Source organism: Thamnophis sirtalis, unplaced genomic scaffold (genome assembly GCF_051295495.1).
Source record: "Thamnophis sirtalis isolate CommonGarterSnake01/CBP01778 unplaced genomic scaffold, rThaSir2_p1.2 scaffold_12, whole genome shotgun sequence".
In the NCBI taxonomy this organism is placed as follows: Eukaryota; Metazoa; Chordata; class Lepidosauria; order Squamata; family Natricidae; genus Thamnophis; species Thamnophis sirtalis.
In genome coordinates this window covers 27826436-27850208 of record NW_028261392.1, presented here as the reverse complement: position 1 = coordinate 27850208, position 23773 = coordinate 27826436, and the positions used below count along the sequence as shown (strand labels likewise).

The 23773-nt window shown below is 36.8% G+C and overlaps 1 protein-coding gene across 2 annotated transcripts in view; it reads left to right on the top strand.

The window, feature by feature from the left end:
- The window catches only part of EFNB2 (ephrin B2), a 52638-nt gene that overhangs the window by 12541 nt on the left and 16324 nt on the right, over positions 1-23773 (top strand). For both annotated transcript variants that reach the window (XM_014054242.2, XM_014054241.2), the window contains exon 2: positions 9308-9591. In XM_014054242.2, the coding sequence (XP_013909717.1) occupies positions 9308-9591 (284 nt within the window). The remainder of the gene's footprint in view (positions 1-9307; positions 9592-23773) is intronic.

Sequence of the window (23773 nt, the reverse complement as noted above, 5' to 3'; positions counted from 1 at the left end):
GGTGGTGCAAATGCAAATTCAGTTCCAAAAGAAGAAAGAATGGGCTTGAATAGGGCTAGCTTTATATATAGGTATTGCTGGGGTGAAGAAATAATTGCTGCATTAAATCTCAGCTTGAAAACAGCATGTTTTAGAAAGTTTCTGCGTCCCTGTGATTTTCTCACTCAGGCAAATTTCCATCAAAGAATAATGGAACTAGAATTTCCTGTATTATAAGGTGCAGTTGTCTGACATTCCAGCCAATGACAAGATTGTCACCACTCTTTTTGAACTTGGAGTTAAAAAAAACCCTCACAATTGCAATTAAGAGAAACCTCAAACTTTAAACTGCCGCCTTACGTTCTGACTAACAAAGGATTTAAAGAGTAAGAATCTTTGATAGGCCAGCAATGGAAAATTATTTCTGTGTTGGTTTTGCTAGCTTTGCTTGTAAGTTGCCATACCCATTAATAAAGCGAACTAGCTGGTTTCTGCTATCCTACTTCAGATTCTGCATATATTTTTTCATCCCTTAAAACAGAGAACATTTACCAGCATCCTACTACACAACTCAACACAACTTCCCCTAGCAGGCAGAGCTCCCCCCCCCCCCCCCCGTAATCATGTTACAAAAATAGCTGGAAAAAAATGATTACCTTGTTTGTAACATAGAAATGTTAGTGCTGTATCTTTTGAACACTCACACTTCCCTTTTTTAATACAGCGCCAGGCTCTTCCTTTTTGTGGCAGCAGAAATGAAAACTAAATTTTATCTCAAAGGGACTCGACTTTCATCACAATAAAGGTTCACTTGCCTATGGCTAAGGGCAGTGGAATGTAATATTATCAGGACTTGTTTAGCAATTTTAAGATGACAGGCAAATGGATTAAGTTTAAATATAAAGGTGCCTAGCACATACAGGCTTTATTCATGGATTCCGAGGTACCTCTAGAAGACAGAGTTTGTCTTCCTTCCTATTATCAGGACAGTATGCTTATAAACAGTGAGCCACAAAAGAAGATGTTTTTGTTTGCAAAAGAAAAGTAGTGTGCAGTACAGTATCATTATGCTTAATAAAATTACTGCGTGTTTGTAATTTAGAAAGCTGAACTAGCTCTTTGTTTCATAGATAGCAGGGCATTTGAATTAATTCATGCTACTTTATTTTTGCATGGCGATTGTAGGAAAATCATTTTGTGCATTTAAGACCTTGCTACGGCTATCAAATAGTGGCCTTTAGCTCCCGCTATGGTTTCCTTGTAACCATAGCAAACAAATTTAAATGGCAGTGTATTTTTCCTTCCTAGATCTAAAAAAGGAGGACAATGTAAAATAACAGAAAAGATTTTTCTCAGGTGTAGATTTGCCTGTAGAAAATAGAATGTTTGGATTTAACCCTGCATGTGCTAATTCCTAAGCTGTTTGTTTAACTTGCTTTGTCATCCTAGTTGCTACTGTAACTTATTTAGCAGTGTAAAGGCTATAAAATGCAGGTTAGGAGTTCTGTAAATCTTTACTCCTGTGCTAGTCATCTGCTATTTCACAGAGATTCACAATAGCATGTTCATGTTCAGACTTGTTTTAATGTTAAAGTGCAAAAGGGGGCAGTAAAGTGCTACTCAGAAAAATCCTATCTTTGCGAAGATGCTTTTGTTTAAAAAAAAAAGTGGATTCTCATTTTACTCTTGATTTGTTATTTCAATTACTGATTAATTTGTTATTTTGGGCAACTCTTCTCCTGCATTTAGCAGTCTTATAAATGCCTGTGTGTTTTGTGCATGTAAAAAAGTGTAAAGACTATACATAGTTTTAATGGTAAACATTCAACTGAATGTGATTTTGTTTTCTGTGTTCGCCCAGCCCAGCATGCAATTTCCCCCGCATTTTTCTTGGAAATGCTCAGGTTCTTCCTTGAAGCACATTCTTAAAGTGCTTTTTCAAAGAACCTAATTCAGTAACAGCTTCCTTGCATTCTCTATTAACAGCCTATTCCTCTGAAAACATAGGGCATAGTTAAAAGAGAAAGAGAGAACTTTGAGGCTTAGAATTGAGATCTGGAGAAGTAAATGTGGAGTGAGGTTATGGGGTCAAGAGTTGGACTTTTGCCAAGAGGTGCAGGCATGATTCACCCAGAAGTAGTGGCAGTAAGCATCTAATTTCCCTTTATCTGTGTAGACGGCTTCATTCTCTCCTAGTAGTTCCATAATCATTCACAATCCATTTCTTAAAGACACAACTCTAATTTTACTACTGATATATTTCTGAAATCTGGGTTAAATAGTATTTCAGTGGAATTAAGCTTTTTCTTTCATACTGGAGATTCTCATGTTAGTAAGAGTTCAGTGTAGGTAGCAAGTTTCATAGCTAGACATATTAGCAGAATAACCAGAATTACCATTTCTAATTTCATATTGGACATATTATAGCAAAGTTAAATACCTCCCCTTTCTCCTCCCAAGCATTTTTCACTTGGTAGATAACAAATCTTCCACATACCAGCTGCTTCCTTGTGTAACCAAACATGAATCAGTAAATGGATTAACATTTTCCATATGTACTTATGCCACAGTTACGAAATGTTTTGAATCCTGCTTTGGATATACATACATACATACATACATACATACATACATACATACATACATACATACATACATACATACATGCTGGTCTTCTTGTATTCGGGTCTTTTCCCATGTAAGATTGATATTGTCTTGGCAACGTTTCGGCGAGGTCTCACTTACCATCCTCAGTCTGGTGTTTTTGGCTTAAAGTGTGGCCGGAGCTGCTGTCTTTCAATAAATCTTGGTGGGGTGGTTTTTTTTTTTTTACATTTTATTTATTCTATGTCTTTAACCTGACATCCCTTACCCCTAGTGGAGATCAAAAGAACATGATCTAGAAGTATATTTGTCTAGTGGTTAAGACACCAGACTAAAAATCAGAAGTCTAGAAGACTGTTCCAGTCCAGCCTTAGGCATGAAAGCTGACTGGGTGATTTGGTTCAGTCACACTCTTTCAACCCAAGCCCACCCCACTGAGTTGTTGTTGTGGGGAAAATAGGACGAAGAAGTATTAGATAAATTTGTCATCTTGAGTTACTTATAAATTGATACAGGTGGAGTAAAAATCTAATAAATAAATGGATATGTATTCATTTATTTTTCTGATTTATATCTAATAGAAAATAATATGTCTAGTAAAATAAAAGTTAATAAAAATCTAATAATAAAAGACATGGGGGGGGGTATTGTTGCTGATCCTACTTATTTTTCTAAAGGACACATTCATGAATCTACTGAAGGAGGACGATCCAGCAGCCATTGTCTGCCCTTGGCATTGTTAGAAGTACACCCTGACCTTTTGTGAGGTGAAGGTGTCCAGGGCTGCTGGCATCCAAGGCTGGTCCAGAAACCAGAAGAAAAAGGGCAATTTTGACACTGATTCCAAACCTTGTTTGCTTTGTGGGTTAACAAGTTTTATTGTGTTCTTTTTTGAAGAGTGATATGATTGCAGACAATCATTGCTGGAGGTCTTCAAGAAAATATTGAACAACCATTTGTCCAGGATGCAATAAGGATTTCTGCCTTGGCAAGGGGTTGAACTAGAAGACCTTCAAGGTCCCTTCCAATTACATTACTCTGTTCTGTATTAAATTCTCCCTTGGGAAATTCTCACTTAGCAATTATCTCCCTTAGCAACATAAATTTGGGGCTCAATTATGGTCGTAATTCAAGGACTATCTGTATTTTCAAGAATGTCCCTGGACACTATATACCATATTTTTCAGAGTATAAGACGCACCAGAGTATAAGATGTACCTTAATTTTGAGGGAGGAAAATAGAGGAAAAAATCTGCCTACCATGTATTCATCTGGCTAGTCCTTTAGCCTGATCAGCTTCAGCACATTCGTTGGCTTGCTGGTTTTGAGGTTGGGACTGGTAGGGGCTAAAAAACAGCTTCTAAAGCACAGCTGATCGTCGGAGGGAGCAGCAATTAGAAAAGCAGGCAAAGCATGGAAGATCTCTTAGCTTGTGTTGGGGCTGAAAAACAGCTTCAACAGCACAGCTGATCATCAGAGGTAGCTCCAGTGACTAAAGCATGGAAGGGGTAAGAGAAGGCAACAGCTGTTCTGGGTAGCCATTTTGGGCACTGCACGTCATGTTTTGAGCCTTCAAACACATTGTGCTTTCAGGCGGCGATCGGCAGCAATGTGTTTTGGTTATCCCTGCAGCCTTGAAGGGCTCTCAAGTGGAGCATTGAAAACACAATGCACAGGACGTGTGGAGTTAAAAGGGTGGGGGCCGGCAAGTGGGCAGGGCTACATTCGGAGTATAAGATGCACCCAAATTTTCAGTCTCTTTTAGGAGGGGGAAAGTGCGTTTTATACTCTGAAAAATATGGTAATCTTAGAGAATATAAATGGTAAGTGGTTGCAGTTTAGGGGTTTGTTAGCCATCAGTGATGATATAACAAGACAAAAATGGAAATCAGGAGTTAATATCCAAGGAGATAATGTCTTTTTGAAGCAATTTCTCCAGATACTATTTCTCCAGATAACATTTTGTGAATGGACCAGCCTTTCCTCATGGCAGACAATTTGTGGGAGAACCCATAACATCCTATCATAATTTCCAGATGTATTCAACTAAGGCCCAAAAGATGAAGGCTATTGTTTTGGCTCTATAAATATTCCTGTAATTTGTAACATTTCTAAATCAAGAAAACAGACCCAAATGCCAAATTTATCTCCTCATCTCAAGTGTGCACAGGAAATGGGAATGTTTGAGAAGCCTGCATGTTCATCTGTATAATCTCCTCATCCCTTGAAGAGAATGTGGTTTATAAAAAGGGATTAAGAATCACAGTGTTACAAAATGAAAGCCCGTTAAGCTTGTCTAGAAGCTGTTGTCCTGTTGCAGTCCTCAGTAATGACATATTCTTAGAATAGCAGACCAATCCAGTCTTGTGTCAACTGTGCTTCTCTATCGATAAAACCTGTTGTGAATAGCAGCTGTGCAGTTAATAATCTGAAAACGTAATATAGTCCAGGGAAGCTCATTGTTAGCAGTCTTGTTCTGGTTTACATGTTTCCCACTCGAGAGAGATCTTCAGCATATTGTTTAAAGTTGTAGTCTAACAAATGAACACATGATTGATGTGATACTTGTGTTTTCAGAAGAAATAATTTGATTCTGCTCAAATTGAATAATGAAAAACTTTTTAATTAAATTCTGCTTTATAAAAAATAAAATTCCATAGCAGTACCTAAAGGGGCGCAGTGGCTAAGACGCTGAGCTTGTCCATCAGAAAGGTCGGCAGTTTAGCAGTTCAAATCCCTAGCACCACGTAATGGAGTGAGCTCCTGTTACTTTTCCCAGCTTCTGCCAACCTAGCAGTTCGAAACCATGTAAAAATGCAAGTAGAAAAATAGGAACCACCTTAGGTGGAAAGGTAGCAGTGTTTCGTGTGCCTACGGCATTTAGTTATGCCGGCCACATGATCACAGCGATATCTTTGGACAGCACTGGCTCTTTGGATTTGAAACAGAGATGAGCACCGCCCCTAGAGTTGGGAACAACTAGCACATATGTATGAGGGGAACCTTTACCTTTTTTATGGCAGTACTAAACAGGTGGTCCTAGATTTATTACTGTAGTTGGAATCAGGATTGTAAGTCATTGCTGTCATAACTCAAGTCATCGTGACCTGATTTGAGTTTATGAACATTTTTATGATGGTCATAAGTCAAGTCATGTAGTTATAGGTGTGAATCTAGCTTGCCCAATGGCAGTTTTTGTCAGAAACTGGCCAAAAATATTGCAAATTCACATTCCATGACTGTGGAACACTGCAACTGATTGTAAATGCAAGATGGTTCCTAAGTGCCAGAATTGTTATCAAATGACCACAAGTATAGAGTGATAGTTGTAAGTCCGAATTTAGTTCTTACCTCACTGTTTTTGGCAGACATCATTAATTTGAACCATTGTTAATTAAATGGTCATAATTTGAGGGTTGTGAATATTGAAGATAACAAAGACAGATGATAGTAAAGCTAACTGTATCAAGAAGCATGGTAGTGTAAACCGTTCTTAAGAATGAGAAAATATATTACTTGTGTGATTGATCTAATAGAAACAGTGGTTTAGTTGGTTTAATGATTGAAGTACCAGACTAGAAAAGTGGGACACCATGAGTTCAAGTCCCGCCTTAGCCGTGAAAGCCAGCTGGCTGAGCCAGTCACTTTCTCGGCCCAACCTACCTCACAGGATTGTTATTGTGGGAAAAAATAGGAGTAGAAAAATGTATTGGATATGTTTACTATTGTGAGTTATTTGTAAAGGTGGGATACAAATAAAATAAATATGTTTTGATCAAATCAGATAATTCTACAAAGTAGTACAATATTTGGAAGAAGATAGCAATATTTGGCATTGGCAACTTTAATATATGTGTAATTTCACTTATAAAGGTTGGGAAGCAAGTAGACATTCAATGAACATAAGGAAGAATGGGATTCCATCCACTGGTTAAGGAAACTATGATGTGGTTCCTTGATGGTCACACTTTAATCTTAGAGGTTTGTTATTTCTAGTATCTGATGTTTAGGAGAGACAGATGTAACCAACTGCCACAATCTCATACCCTTTTCTCTAAAAATCACAAAAAATATCCCATAACAAGGAGTCATAAGTCGTAGCCAAATTAAAAATAGGTTTTAGAATGTAGAGTAAATACTGATATAGTATGTATCATACATTTTCAAATTTAAAAGTCTTAACTCTTGATTTTATCTCCAAGAATAATGGGATGTTTTAGAAAGTAAAAATAAGCCCATAGATCTCTTTCTGGAGTTTGTGTATTTCTTATTCAAATTGTTTGTCCCAGTGCTGAAGTAGGATAGTATAAAAGCTGGATATGTTTAGGGAAAAAGTGCCATCAGCCTGTGTATGTTGGATGGCATCCTAGTAACCGTAGGCAGTTCCATATTTTATGTTGTAGCAGCTACAAGTAAGGCAAATAGCAATAGCACTTAGACTTATATATTGCTTCACAGTGCTTTATATAGTCCTCTCTAAGCGGTTTACAGAGACAGCCTATTGCCCCCAACAATCACTTTGAGCCTGGTGAGATTTGAACTGCCAAATTGCAGAGGGTCGGCAATCAGCAGAAGTAGCATGCAGTACTACACGCTAACCACTGCACCACCGTGGCTCAAACAGTTAAAAGGAGATTAAATCCATTTTGTTCATTACCTTCATCTGATTCTGTATATCCACCCTAAAAGTTATATATTCTCTGTCTGCCTCACCTTACATTTATATTCATTTTATACTTATTTGGGCTCCTCTGCTTCATTTATATTATTTCTTACTTGAATAAAAATGTACAGTGGGAGTGAATTGTCAGTTGTGAGGCACTTTTTATCTCATGCTTTTGCGGCCTAACTGCTATAGTTTATACCTGCTGAAAAATATTGCACTGCACTTTTTAAAAAGAAGATAGCCGCTTCAGGTGTTTAATCCCATGAGTGGGATTCAGGTTCCACCACAAATGCGTGCACAACAAAAGCGCGCCTGACTAAACCGCGGTGTCTAAAACGCGGTGACAAAACCGCGCGACGAATGAGCGTCTAATTAGCCCTGAAGCACGTGGACAAAAGCGCGCCGACAGAAGCACGCTGTAACGTAACCCTAACCCTAACCCTAATTCTAACCCTAAACCTAACCCTAAACCTAAATGTAAATCTTACCTTAAATTAAATCGCGCTGTTGTCAGGGCGCTGTTGTCGGCGCGCTTTTGACATTGCGGTTTTAGCGCGCGGTGTTGTCAGCGCGCTTAGGACGTTCGCGCTTTTGTCGGTTCACGGGGATTCAGGAAGTTTTTATCAAGTAAAAAAAAAACAACTATCTGTTTTAATTAGCTTGAGTACTGCCACTGCCAGTTTATGTACCTTTTCCAAAACAGGTGGGGCATTTAATTTGTTATCAGCTACAGTAAGATGTTCATAGTTCACCTCCTTTGCTGAAGGCTTATGTAAAGAGTATACAGAAGCTTTAGCTGGGTGTAAATACAAACTTCCAGGTTTTTATCTTTCTGATTAATGGCCAAGCTAAAATTATGACAACTTTCTACCTGCACTAATCTGAGTTATTATAGTCTATAAAATCTGCATGCCTGGATGAAATTTGTCTCTTTGAACCTGCCTTGGAGATACATTAAATAAAATAGCACTAGAGCTCGGGGACTTAATACTTATCCATTATTTTATATTTTTGATCATGTGAATGTCTGCTGCGGAGTCCTTAATATAGACTGCTGGAAATAACTATTCATTAAGAAGCCAATTTCTTCAGTAATGTTTTCTCTTACAGTAATATAACTACCATGAAATGTTTAGATTAGGAGGTGTTTAATATTAATATTAGAGGGTATTAATATTAGGAATATTCTGCATCCATAGCTCTAAAAATATTAATTGGGACATATGCATCGTAGGCAGAAAGTAAAGATTGCAGTTACTTTTGCTTAAAAAGAGTACATTTATTTGGAGATAAACCAATACTTCAAGAAATTATTTTCATTTAAACCTTAATCTTTTTTAGGGCTCTACATTAAGGTAAACTGAGTTACCTGAATAGTGAATAGCCAGTTTTAAGTAATTTGAAATATTTAGTATGTCTGGTTGATACTAGGAACATTTAGCAAGTTATGGGGGCAGGTTCTAGCTTTAAAAAAAACCAAAAGCTTTACTCTTTTGTTTTATGTTTCAAAAAGATGAGCTGAAACCTTCCTAAGGGGTAATAAAATGGTGTAATAAAAGAAGTCAGATGTATATCCAGTGCCTGGAAGCTGCAGCTGCTTGTTGGTTCACCATATGGCAGACTAAGAGAGAGGCCTCTAACTCAGTGGAAATAGTTGTTTAGTGTATAATGAACAGAGGCGCTAAATAATTTTATCCAATACTTGATATTAGATACTAGATTATACGATCCTATTTCATACATTTATTTTGACCCAGTATCTCTTTTCTTAGAACTAGCTTGAGGAGAAAATGTTTCTTTAATTCTTGTTGAATGAAACTTAGTTTGAGTTCTTCTTAAAGTAGATTTATTGAAAGCAATGGAATTCTGTGAGGGTTAATTTAAATCATTTTGGATTTCAACTTGTCCATAGTAAAGAATTGTTACTTTCGTAGCCTGGATTGTGGTGTTGTTGTTGTTATTGTTATCATTATCATCTTCGGTTTGTAAGTTTCTTTTTATGAGCATGATACTTCTCTTTATCTAATAAATGACTTTTATCTGTTTTTTCCCTTTTAGATTCCATCCTGGACAAGGATTAGTACTGTATCCAAAGATTGGAGATAAACTGGATATTATATGCCCAAAGGTGGACTCTAAGACTAGTGGTCAGTATGAGTACTATAAAGTCTATATGGTTGAGAAAGACCAAGCAGACAGCTGTACTGTTAAAAAGGACAACACTCCTCTGCTCAACTGTGCCAAGCCTGATCAAGATGTTAAGTTTACCATCAAGTTTCAAGAGTTTAGCCCTAATCTCTGGGGTTTAGAATTTCAGAGAAACAAAGACTATTACATCATATGTAAGTGAACAATAACTTTGTTTCCTTCCTTTTTTGGTCTTGCTGTTTCTTAATTTATTCATTGTATTCAATCAAGTAAGAAGCTTAAAGGATTTATATTGTTTTTCATTGAAAGTATTTTCATGGTAGCTTATTATTAGTGGTAGCTTATTACCTCCCTATTGTTTTTAGATCCTGTTTTATTTCCAGGTTTTCAGACAACTGGGGTAGGCTGAGCTGGCAATATTAACAATGTAATTGATGAATACCTGGGTATCTTAATATAGTTTAAATAGTATAAAGAAGAAGAAAACTCAGTTATGCTAGAAATTAAAGGACTGTATCCCATATAGGTCATCTTTCTGATCTAATACATATTCCCTAAATCCCATTTGCAATATTAAGACATTGGATTTTGGAGATGTAATGAGATACAGTAATATTCAGTCAATGTTCATTCTGTGATAAATAACAATCCTAATTTGTAACAGAATGATACTTTAACTCTTTCAATGTGTTTGGCAGTGTGTTTCCTATACACACATAACATACAAGAAAAGTGTCATAAAGTAAGGTAATAACTTCAAACAGAAAACATAAAATATAATTGGAGTATATTTTGTCTGTATTTGCATGAACAGTTTCGTTTCTACTTTCTTGGTTACTAGATATTTAATCAAAATGGAGTATGGTTAGCTGGTATAGCAGTGGTGCCAGGAAAGAGGTGGAAGGATGGGTGGGTGGGAAAAAACTTAGGTGTCTTATCTTGTGGAATGGATGCTTTACATTTGAGTGAAAAGAAGAAGCTGGACGCTCCTATTTCTCAAGAGACTAGCAGGGCAATAGATGTAGTTGTTCTTCTGGCAACTGATCCTTGCTGTGTCCCAGCCATATTTGAGTGAAACTGGCTTGTATTTATGATGGTTGCAGTATCCCAGGGTCATATGATCACCATTGATGATGTTTCCAGACAGATTCCCACAAGCAAAGTCAATAGGGGAATCCAGATTCCCTTGGCAAACTTGTGATTCTCTTAACCTCACAATTTTGGGGAAAAGATCATAAAAGCAAATTTAACTTCCTTAACAACTGCATTGCTTAGCAGTGGAAATTCTGGTTCCAATTATGGTCCTAAATTGAGGACTACTTTTAATCCACTTATTTGGAAATAAAACAAATAATTTTATTATGTCATTCCAATTATGTAGGCATAGTATTATAAATAATAATTTGTTTAAAAAAAAAACATTGTCTTACTTTTGAATCATCCCTTAAAAACAAAGTGCCAACAAACTCCTTTTATGTATAGTTATTTCAAAATTGTAAAGAACAGATGGACTAAAATAAGTACTAATAAAATTAGTAAATCCATCATATGTATATCATTAATGAAATTCAAATGTATATTGTTCGGAACCAAAATTTAATTTGGTGCACATATAATCTGTTTTAAAATACGGCCGTTGTAATTTTACATGTAAGACTTCTCAATGCCTAGGACTTCTGAAAAAGAAGTAAATCAGTGAATTTTATATTGCTAGAATAAAAGGTACAGAACCCAAAATAGAGATAGTAGTCAGCTCTCCTTATGAAAATGTACAGTATAAACAAGTCCCTCTGTTCTCAAATAGCTTTTATGAAATATAGCAGTTATTTAATGCTTTGGGGATTAACTCTCAGTAGGTCAACTGTGACCTAAATGGTAGCATTTTAATTATGACTTGAGACTTATGGACAAATAGATCTTATGGAAAACTTACTATTCTAAGTAAATCCATGAATAGGACTCATTTTCTTCATTTTTGTATAATTATTTCATTATGGTAATACAGTATAATAATTACATTTCCGGGAGGATTATAGCATTCTTTGGGGTTTAGAGAATTTACATCTTTCAACCTGGTGCCTTGGAAGTGATATCAGACTTACTTTAATAGCTTAGGGGGAAAAATTGGTAGGATCTTATGATGGGTGGTGCCTTGAAGATCTCATTTCTGATCACAGGTCAGTGTACAATGCCCTGAAAAACCTCATCAAAAAACTATTTCATAAAAATCTGACCATAAGTTGATGCTTTGTTTCACATGAATTTTTAAATAAAATATTTTTTACCATTGCCTGTAAGTCATATCAAAAGTCTGAATTCAGATGCCAGAGTCAATGTGAACATGACTACATGTGAACAATGTTAAGTAAAAGTCTGAAGAAAAGTATCCAAGTTATTATCTTTCTTATCTTGTGATCATTCTGGAAGAAAGATGATATAGGACAAAACAGAAAAGAAGAGACAGAGAGGTAAATCACAGAGTAAATAAGAATCAAAGTGCAAGGGATAGATTGCATTCCTACCCTTTGCAACTTTGCTAAGTAGAAATCAGTACAGTAGTAGATTTACAGCAGTTGAGTCTGTCTTGATTACCGTACCAAAATCTCCTGAGGTTTGGTTAAGTTAAATCTACAGCTCTGTGTATTTTTATCGTGAAACCAATTTGATTCCTTCCAAGAAGTCTGATAGGAAACCATTTCCAGATATTAGTAACTATTGAAAGTATTTCTCAGTAACAATGCTTGATAAGATGTACTCACTCAACCAGTTAATAATTCCTTCATGAAGGCTCTCGTAATTCACTTTCTAATTGACACTTGGCAGAAGAGAAAAAAATATAGGATTTAATCTTGGTTCTTGAACTGACCATAAGCTAAGGTCAGAAAAGAAATGACTTTCTCCTTGTCTTCAGTTTTTTTCTTTTTTAACCACTCAAAATTCTAAAACTTTTGACAACCTACTGGCAGAAGTGGTAGGTAACTTTGAAACTGTTTGCCTTTTTTTAGCAAATGGCTCACAATAAGATTGTAAGCTGCCCAGATGTTAAGACGGGTTTATATGATTGCTAAGCAATCATATAAATAAATAACTTTTAAGTAGATCTGAGAATAGTGAACTAGATTCAATTACAGGTAATCCTTGCTTAACGATCAGCAACTGTTCAAATGTCACCCTGGGTTCCACCAGCCCTGGTGTGCCCAGTCAACACTTGCTGTTTTCTCCTGGCTGTACCAGGCCTCTTTCCAGAGACCGCACACCCAATTTTTGTGATGATTTGAAAGGTTTTTGAGGTCATCTGAAACCTCGTGAGAAGGTGTGTTCGCCTTCCTTCAAATTGAGTGTGCTGTTCTTCAATTTTTTTCCTTCCAAAGCGTCAGGAGACTGGTACGTGTGAAGGAAGAAGGCTTATACATGTGGCCAACAGTTGTTGGGGACAGGAGGGCCTGTAGAGTGCATGTTGTTAGGGGCTTTGAACAGGGGTGGATGGCTGCAACCCAGGTCTTGAGGTGACACTCCTCAGCAGTGGTGGCACCACCAGCACTGGGGCTGAAGTTACACTCCAGGGATGGAAGCAGCTGGCAGATATTGCTGAAGACGCAGGCCTCTTTTTAAGCTCCAGTGCCATGGATTTTGCCACTGTGGAGTGCTGCTGTGCAGAGCAGCCAAAAGAATAGAGATGAGGGGAAGATAGGCAGGTATGGCAAACTGAAGAATCAACAATTACCATATTTTTTGGAGTATAAGATGCACTGGAGTAAAAGACGCACCAAGATTTTGAAGAGGCCAATCTGCAAACCTCTCAAAAATGGCCCATTGTTTGTGAAAATGGGCCTGTTTGTTGTCAAAAGGGCATGCATAGCCTTTAGGAGGCTTAGAGCAGTGTTTTTCAACCACTGTGCCATGGCACACTAGTGTGCCGTGACATAGTGTAAGGTGTGCCATGGGAAAAACACCCGTCTATATTGAATATAGGCACAGAGTTAAATTTTTTTAACATTTTCTAATGGTGGTGTGCCTCGTGATTTTTTTCATGAAAAAAGTGTGCCTTTGCACAAAAAAGGTTGAAAAACACTGGCTTAGAGAGTGCTCCTAGGGGCTGGGGGGGAGGGCAAAAATGAGCGAAAAATGGGCCGTTTTTGTTCATTTCTGCCCTCCCCAACCCCCAGGAACACTCTGGAAGCCTCCTAAAAGCTATGCACAGCCATTTTGGTGAAAGGGGCAGGGTTTGGGGAGGCCCAAAATGCTGTATTCAGTGTATAAGATGCAACCAGATTTTCACCCTCTTTTTTGAGGGAAAAAGGTACATCTTATACTGTAAAATACGGTACTTTATCAAGACTCAAGGCAGGGAATGACTTGAATAAGGGGCCCCTTTCCTAATAACTGGTGGGATTCGATTAACAATGGCAACAGGAACTGTTGGGATTTCTGCATTAAGCAATTTGGTTATTTGATATCACACGTTATGAACCACGTCGCTTAGCAATGGAGATTCAATGGAGAGCTGCTGTGGTCCATTGGTTAGAGTGCAGTACTGCAGGCTACTTCTGCTGATCACCTGCTGCCAGCAGTTTGGCAGATCAAATCTCACCAGGCTCAAGGTTGACTTGGCCGTCCATTTACGATGAACTGTTCACTATCGACATACAGATTTAATGTTGTTACTTGATTTAATCCTAATTGAGAAAAGGATTAAAAGAGATATTTTACATAGGTGAATCTATATCAAGCATTATTTATTTACTGTGACTTTATGATTACTGAATCTAGTCTAAAATCCGAAAAAAGTCCATGGTTCAAAAGAATAAGAAAAAGTCACAACTTAAAAAAAGAAAAAGCCCATAAATTTCATTTTTGCAAAACTGAATTTTTCATAGTCGGATTGCCAAGAACAGGATATAATTCAACTCCCACTTTCAGATATAGAAGCTTCCTGGGAATAAATATCCATGCCAATAATTTATAGGTTATAAAAATATATTTCTCACACTAATAAAAATTGAGCACAATAACATTTCCTTCTTATTTGGATGTTTCACTGTTGACCGTTTTACAGAAGTTATTACTCTGTTAGTTTTTCCAATTGATATTCCCAGATGTGCCTTCTTAAATGGATAAACTCCATCTGTTTGACTCTAAGGGAGAACCAAAATAAGCAGAAGTAGTTCCTGACTTTAAAAATATAATCTCCTCCATATATTCAACAGAATAATTAAAAAAACAAAATTCTACTACGCATGTATACACAATAGCATTAGCGAAAGGTTTTGAATAGGAATACTCCTATTCCCTAATGCCAGCTATTTCTGATGTTCTTGTTTTTATAGGTTGCCATTGTTCTTTTTTTAAAGCAAGAACTTTTAAAATGATAAACTGCAGATTTTGAGGACATGACCTTCTTTTATTGTAATATTTAAAGACTTATAAAGAATATCATGTTGCATGACCATAGGCAAAATATGATCTTAGCATTCTCTCTTTTGTCTTAAGTTATATTACACATGCAGAAATTATTTTTAGATTTTCTTTTGGGTATAATAAAAAATATTTAGGGGGGAAAACAGGGAGTTTGAAGTTATATATGTTAACAGCAGAAAAATTACTTTATGCACAAAAATGGAAGGACACTTTGATCCTCACAATGGATCAATGGATGCAAAAGTTGGAGTTAGCAGAGATGGCAAAATTGACTGCTCGGATTAAAGAAAAGAACACAATTTTGTTTCTACTTGGAAACCCCTTTTGGACTTTGTGCTTGAGTGGGGAAAAATGAAATTTTGATTTGGGGTTTTGCTGATTAAGTAGGTTTGTTGTTATAGAAATGGCTAGTTTGTATTATTATATAAAAGTAAAATGTTGAGGTTTGATGCTATCATCATATTCTACCTCCCCAAAAGGAATCTGAAGTCAACACCTTTTCTTTCTTTTTGCCCTTTGGTCTACACTTTTATCTTCTCCTTTTCCTTCTTTTTCTTCCCTTCTGTCCATTATTTTTTTTGTATTTTTGTATTTTATATTGTATTTGAGTAAACTAATAAAATTTTGAATTATTAATGTAAAAAAAGGAATTACTTTTGACACCTAGCATAATATGGTCCAGAAAATTCAGTCACTGAATTGGAGAGTCATTCTTAATTCAGCTAATTCAGTTCTATTTGAATTAAATCATCAACATAAAATTACTGAAGGGGGAAAAGTAAAGATTTTTAATCTCAAAATCTCTCTCTCTCTCCCTCTCCCCCTGCCCTCACCCTCCCACCATTGTGGATAGAACTAATGGATGTAGAATCTGTGGGGAGTGCATTTTTTAATCCACCAGGGTCTTGTAAATGTACTAATGTGGCTATTATAGAATGCCTTCATTCATATATGTGCTATTACAGAGGCAGTGTCATCAGCTGATCTAATATATAGTTAGACAGAAAGAAAGTCCAGAAGGGAATATGTAAGTACCATTCTTATTCTCATGGGTAGCAAATGAGAGAACAAGATGACTGTACTTGTTAGTAGGCGGGAACTGGTGAGCCAGTCTTTTCCCCAATGTATGGTGGATATTAAAAGTGCACAGGAAGATAGAAGACGCTGCTTACAAGTGAAAATGAAGCATTTCAGAGTTGCTTAGAATTGCTTTTACTGTTTTATAATCAGTTGAATATTTTCAGCTGATTTGTTTAATATTTCATGCCACGACTGGTTCACATGCATGCATGAACACACAAACACATAAAAGTTTTGACAATTAAATTCTATAAAGGAGAGTCTCCTTTTTCTGCTTAAGGAGCTTTTTATGTATTCATTATGCAGATTAGTATTAATTAAACTAAAATGCTTTAAACATAATAAATAACTTAAACCACTGGTTACAAAGGCTTACACACAGAGGTTTGATTTTTATGTATATAAAGCATCTCTGTGACTTAAGTAGAACTACTCCCATGTGTAAAGTTAACTACTAGTGTAAAACTATACAAAATTAGTGCCCTAAGGCTCTTTTCCTCCTGCAGTGGGATTTGAAGAATTCTCATTAAATCAGAGGAAGTCATTTGCATCCTGTAGAAGAGTAGGCCTGTTTAAAAAAGTCAGAATAAATTTAAATGTAACATAATACATTTTGCAGCATGTTTATTTTTTTCTGGGTAGATATGATAAGCAAAAGGTACATAAAATATTTAATTGTAGAGGTGGAATAACAGAACCATAAAACATATAGTAAAGATGCTAATGGTTCCCATTTCCAGTTTTATACATAACTTTCCCCTGGAGTATTTAATAGAAAAAGAAGAAAGTCTTGTGCAAAAGAGAGGAAGGGAGAAAAAGAAAGAAAAAAGAGAAAAGAAAGAAAAGAAAAATCCAACTGAGTTTTTTATTTAGAATTTTTCAAACACTGTCATGATGCTGTTCTCCTTTATTTATACATCATGATAAAAATGCAAAATCCAAGTTTTAATTAGAACAAGGAAACCTTGGAAATGCCTCAGATTTGAGTTTAGGAGTGAATTCAATTAGACTACAACATTCATTGTATAAATTTCCACCTGCTATAAAGTAAATGTTGGCAACTCTGTAAACTAAATGACACAACATTTAAGGTGTGTCCTTTAGCTTCAGATTCAGCGTGAATAATACAATTTATCATAGATGTCAGTGATCCAGAGAGCTGTACAATAGTAAATGCTTAGCCATGCAACCAATATCACAATTAGTTTTTCTAGTATTAGTTGCTTTGAAGGAATGGAGACGTTGAATGCAAGCCTTATATTCCCTTCTTATAGTGAGTTGAATACTGATTGCAGCATTTCACAGTCTAGTTTTGAAAATGTTTTTGTAAAGGGTAATTCAAAAAAAGTGGATTATAACACTTATTGTGTGTGAGCTTCAGTTTTGCAAACTGTTTTTATACTCATATTGATTGCTCTTACTTTGGGGCAAGATCACCTATATGTATTTTTATTATGTATTGTACTAGGTCCTAGATTACCAGCTATATTAACTTCCATAGCAAAATTATCGCATTAGAAAATTCAATTTGGACTGTACACATAAGATATGTTTACTTGCTTGTTGATTAAAATCAAAATAGAGCATTCAAGTGCTTCTATTAAAATAGTTTTCATTAACTTAGTGTGTCTAGATTATCACAAATAAGTTTTTCTTGTATAGCACTATTATATTTACAGAGTCCTTAACTTATGACCATTTAGGGCTGTTCAAAGTTACCACACACACAGACACACACACACTTACTTGCTGGTAAATTGCCCATTCAGAAGAGTGGATTCACATCACTGTGGCTGTGCTTAACAACAGTGGATTCACCATAACAACCACTATACAATGGTTGTAAAATCAAGTCTGACTTGACTTACTGCAGAAATTTCAGTCCTAATTCCAGTCCTGTCCTAAATTGAGGACTAGCTTTATATGACATTTTTGTTGATTAATTTAGAGCTGTGCAAAACATTTGAGCGATAATGTTATCTGTGCATGGGGGCAAGCTTTGCCAAAAACGCAGATGCTTTAAATCTGGGTCTCCATTCAGGCAAAGATGCTTCAGAAAGTACAAGGATTTCATTTTCATTTCAGGATATTAATGTACAATTGTCCTATATTGTTTACACTGTAATGAAATACATTTAGTTGAAAATTCTTTTGTTAAAGTGAGGAAAGCGTCAAAGATTCAAAGCAATATATTATGATATGTTTCTTGTCACATTGCTCAAATTTAAAAGGTCGATGTTAATCAACCTACTGTATTTTTCGGACTGTAAAATGCACCGGAGTAAAAGATGCATCAAGATTTTGAAGAGGTAAATTAAAAAAAAAAGTTCTTGCACTCTGCAGGCCTCTCAAACCCTCTGCATGCCCCATTTTTTGTGAAAAATTGAGCATGCAGAGAGTTTGAGAGGCCTGCAAAGTGCTCCTGGGGGCCGGGAAGGCAAAAATGAGCAAAGTGGCCTGTTTTCACAAAAACGGGTCCGTTTTTTTGCAAAAAAAGAAAACATGGCATGCATAGGCTTTCGGAGGCTTTTAGAGTGCTCCTGGGGGCTGGAAGGGCAAAAATGAGCAGAAAATGACCCATTTTCACCCCTTTTTGCCCTCCCCAGCCCCCAGGAGCACTTTGCAGGCCTCCCAAAGCCTATGCACATTCATTTTTACGAAAGGGGGATGGGTGGGAGGCCAAAAATGCTGTATCCAGTGCATAAGACACACCTAGATTTTCACCCTCTCTTTTGGGGGGAAAAGGTGCATCTTATACTCCAAAAAACCCAGTCACTTGCTGATTTTTAAATGCTAAGCTATTTTTACAGTAGACTGTGGTCACAGGATTTAAAAAAAGCTTTTTTCCCCTATTGTGCAATAGAACAAACTTCTCTTTTGTGCTGTGAAGTTAAAAGTAGGAGGTATTTTTTTATAGAAGCCAAAATGTGGAAAGTGGCACTAGATTGTTAAGATTAGACATTATCTCCCCTGAAAGGAACATGGTTCATTTGTGGGACAAGCCCTGTGTCACTTTGGTGTGGGGGTGAGGCTACTGCTGGATTCCACAGTCACAGCAAATAATGTCATGTCCATTTAAGCCATTAGAGCGTGGGTGGCACATTTCTTGTCTGTAGTGTTATAGTCTGAAATGTCACTAGGCATTAAATCAGTCAGTGGTGATGGCCTACCACCTAAAGATGAACTCTGCCTTGAGATGATGTTTTCCACTTCAGTGCCACTCTTACTGCAATTACTGGGTCATTAATATCATTGCCGGCAATTAGTGACAGCAGACTGCACAAGGAGTCAGCTCTGTATTTCTGCCTCCAATTGAAAAATTTCTTTTAGAATTTTTCCCCAACAGCAGATAAAGTAATAAACTATAGGGAGATCTTCAATTAGGATTGAAGAAAATTTTTCCCCAAAATAGAAAATTGGGCAGGAAAGAAAAAGAGCTTATTTCTGTTACTGTAGCTTCAGTGAATCTAAACACGGTCGTCTTATTTTGGAGAAGATCTAGCTAGCCATCGCTTAAAAATACCGTTTTCAGAAAGGAATTTCTCTATAAATAAACACGTATTTCTCTAACGACAATATGAATAACATGACTATCTCATTTTATACAATTTATTCAACTGAATGTTGTGCACAAATGGTCATAGGCTAGGCCAGAATAACATTCTACTGGTTTTAAGGTGCTTTATAATATTGGTATACATAATTTCATGACACTTAAAACTGTAGCTACAAGCAAGGATTTAAAAATATCTCTCCCTCCCTCCCCCTGCTCTCGCCCTTTCCTTCTCTCTCTCTCTCTCTCTCTTTCCTCTCTCTCCCCTCTCCCCCCCCCCTCTCTCTCCACACACAATTTTCTGAACACCTCTTCTTTGATCTTTTTTCTACTTTTATGCTCCTGTTTGCCTGGTCTGCCCGGTTTTCTGTTTAAAAAATCCTAGTTTGCAGGTATTCTGGATGCCATGTATCCTGGTATAATATACATACAATATAAGCATTAATCAGATGTGAGCATAATGTGCCCGGTTTCATCATAACAATACAGGAATTACCCCCCCCCCAAAAAAAAAACCACCTTATTTCACTAAAGTTCTTAAATGTATCTGTTGCAAAAGTCTACAAATGTCAAAGATTGACCCTCTTTATAGAAGTGAAGTCATCTTTCACAGAATTCAAGAAAATACTTGCTGAGGACACATGACTCTTGATCTTCATAGTGGGTTTGTGTTTGAACTTGTTGAATTGATTGAGGTTTTCTGAATTGTAGGCACTTTTTGTCTGCTACTGGTGACCTCACTAGTGTGCCATAACACATTTCCTGTCTTGCATCTATACCACAAAATCCTTTTAAAATTGTTTTCCTCTTGTTGGTGCTGTTCTCTGCTACAGGTGGCATAAGTAAAATACAGGCTACCTTTATAGTGACCTACACAGCAAACTATTATAATAAGTTTGTGCCTTCCTGAAACAGGGCTACATTCCTATTAAAAATTAGGGACAAATGTTTTGTAAGTAATTCCTAAATATTACTTATTTGTTAAATTAAATTTATATAGCCATCCATCTTTCAAAAGGTGAATTTGGGTGTCGTACACTGTGTGTGTGGGGATGCGGTGGCTCAGTGGCTAAGAAGCTGAGCTTGTTGATCAGAAAGGTCGGCAGTTCGGTGGTTCGAATCCCTAGTGCTGTTTAACGGAATAAGCTCCCATTACTTGTCTTAGCCAACCTAGCAGTTCAAAAGCACATAAAAATGCAAGTAGAAAAATAGGGACCACTTTGGTGGGAGGGTAACAGTATTCCATACTCCATGTCAGCCACATGACCTTGGAGACGTCTTCAGACAGCACTGGCTCTTCGACTTTGAAATGGAGATGAGCACTGCCCCCTAGAGTTGGGAACGACTAGCATATATGTTCCAAGTGAACCTTTTGCCTTTTGTGTTTGTGTATGTGTGTGCAATGTAATAAAAATATTAAAAATTTAAAAAAATCAGCATTAATATGGAGGTGATTAAAACTAAAAATATACACAATTTGCATGGGCCTTGCTTTACTCTCTTTCAGCATTAATGCATACATGCTTTTTATTTGCATTCAAAGCTGTAAAAAGTTTGCTAATTACTCTTGCAGGTGGACTGTAGAGTAGCTAGAAGAGAAAATGACTGGGCAAAATAAACGTTGATTGGTTTATTGATTGCGGTATTTACAACCTGTCTCAGTCCATAAAACTCCTGAAGAGATTGTTGCTTTTTAGAAATTCAGGTTTTGAGTTTTTTACAATTAAGCAATTTAAACACTTTTTCATCTTTTGATATTTTGTAAGCACTTCTTTTGCTTTGAGACATTTTTGAAGCTTGAAAATCATACCTGTTCGATTGTTGAGATCAGATCGCAGATGTAATGCCTTTACCGCTGAATCTTAGATAAACTTTGTGTTGTATGTGCTCTATATGACAGAAAACAATTGCAATGCCATTCCTGTGGAGAGGAAGGTAAGAACTAGTAAGACTCCTATGGTTTTGTGAAATGAGGATGAGAATGCCTACTTGTTTACGAGAACATTGAGCACTCAGCTGTCTTCTGCATTGGTTATGCTTCTGTCTTTTAAAAGAAAATTTTGCTATATAGACTGAGAGCCACTTCAGTCTAGTGGTTAAAGTACCTGGCTAGAAATCCAGAGACTGAGAATTCAAGTCCCACTTTAGCCATGAAAGCCAACTGGGTGACTTTGGACAAGTCACTCTCTCAGCCCAAGTCACCTCACAGAGTTGTTATAGGGAAAATAGAAAAAGTAAGGTTGCTGGATATGTCCCCTGCCTTGAGTTACTTTTAAAAATAATAAAGGTGGGGTACAAACAAACAAATCTTGTGCACAATAAAACTAAAGCAAGTGTGCTATCTTTTAAAGCATCACTTACAAAAACATTCTCCAAACCTAGCTTCTGAGGAGCTGTGATCGAGACTCAGCACATTTTTAAAGAAGAAAATAAAGCTTGAATTTAGCTTCCACTCCTCCTGAGGAATTGGTAACAGAAAAACAAATTATGTTACTCATTGCATGGCAAAATATTTACTATTGGGCAGGCATCTCTCTGTATCATGAATGTTTATGAATTAATCACTTTCAAATTAATGCTATATGAACACACCCAACTAGATGAGTGATATCATTTAGTTATAAATAGAAATGCCAATATTTAGTTTATAGGAGGTGGCAGTGCATACAATGAACATTGTAGTTGAACTGGAGAGTTTCGTTTTTAATTCTTCTCTCTAAATTTGGACATAGTGGACAATGAGCAGTGTTTATGCTTCCATTTGAGAGAAAACTGTTGAGGAAAATAATGGATGTTATCTTCTCAACAACTACAGCTACAAAAGATTCTAGAAGCAGTAGATTATCTAGATCCTTCCTAGTTCAGGATTTAGGCCCACACATGGGATTAAAAAAATCAGTTGCTTGGTGTCTAACCTTTGTTAGGATTGGGTGAAATTCTTGATTGCTCTCAATCTCTTGGTAGCCTTTAACATTGTGGTATTCTAGTGCATTGCTGCCTTAGGCTGAGGTAGAAATGCTATGGAAGTCAATCTGGTTTTGGAAGGGGTTGGATAAATAAATGAATTCTTAAGAATTTGGCAGTACTTGTCAGCAAATATGTAGACATTCTCTAAATATCAGTTCTAACATTGATTTTGGACAGATTTTTACTCCCTTTAAAGAGCAGGCCTGGGACTTAAGAGTGCTGCTATACTCCTGCCGTTTGCTGGCATATTGGGTAGAAATATATTCTTGTCATTACATGTATGTAATGCATAACAACCTACTGGATTGATGGTAGTACGGTACCTCTGAAGATGGCTTGAAGCTGCAATTGATATAGAATTCAGCAGATATAATGCATCGCCTTTGCAGTCACTGCACTAGTTGCTTTCAGGCCAAATTCAGAATGTTGGTTATTTCCTATATAAGATCTTGTACTTGTAGTCCTGGATTACATTAGGAACCACATCATCCAAAATGTTTCTCAACACCTGTAAGAACTTTTGAGGGCCTTATATGTGCTTCTGGCACTGTGAGTGATGTAAAGAATGTGTCCAGAAAGCAGAGTTTCCCTGTGGTTTTGCTGGCAGCATAGAATCTGTCCCTGGAGATATGGCAGATTTTTCACTTTTGACATACTTGAAGGTTGTGAAATTCCTTTTTAGGCGGAAGGTTGGAAAAACACCAAGGTTACAATTCTACTTTATTGTAAAATTACATTAACAGAATCTTGAACTCAGAAAGCACATTTTCCTTCTGTCACATTTTTACCATGTAATAAACTAGGGAGGGTTCCTTCTGAGACATTTGCCATGCCCATGTCCTTGCTGTGGGCTAAGCTATCTCTTATCCAAGTGTTCTCCTGGCTGCAGCTCTTCCCACTGTCTCCCATGGTCATCCACAAGTACCATTGCAACTGGTCACTTTGATTGTATTGGCATTAAGATTGTGTAAATGAATACACAATAATGAATACAGGGACGTGATGGCTCAGTGGCTAAGACTCTGAGCTTGTCGATCAGAAGTTCGGCAGTATGGCAGTTCAAATCCGTAGTGCTGCATAACGTAGTGAGCTCCCATTACTTCTCCCAGCTTCTGCCAACCTAGCAGTTCAAAAACATGTAAAAATGCAAGTAGAAAAATAGGAGCCACCTTTAGTAGGAAGGTAACAGCATTCCGTGTGCCTTGGGCGTTTAGTCATGCCGGCCACATGACCACAGAGATGTCTTCGGACAGTATTGTCTCTTCAGCTTTGAAACGGCAATGAGTACTGCCCCCTATAGTTTGGAAGGACTAGCACATATGTGCAAGGGAAACCTTTACCTTTAAATGAATACAATG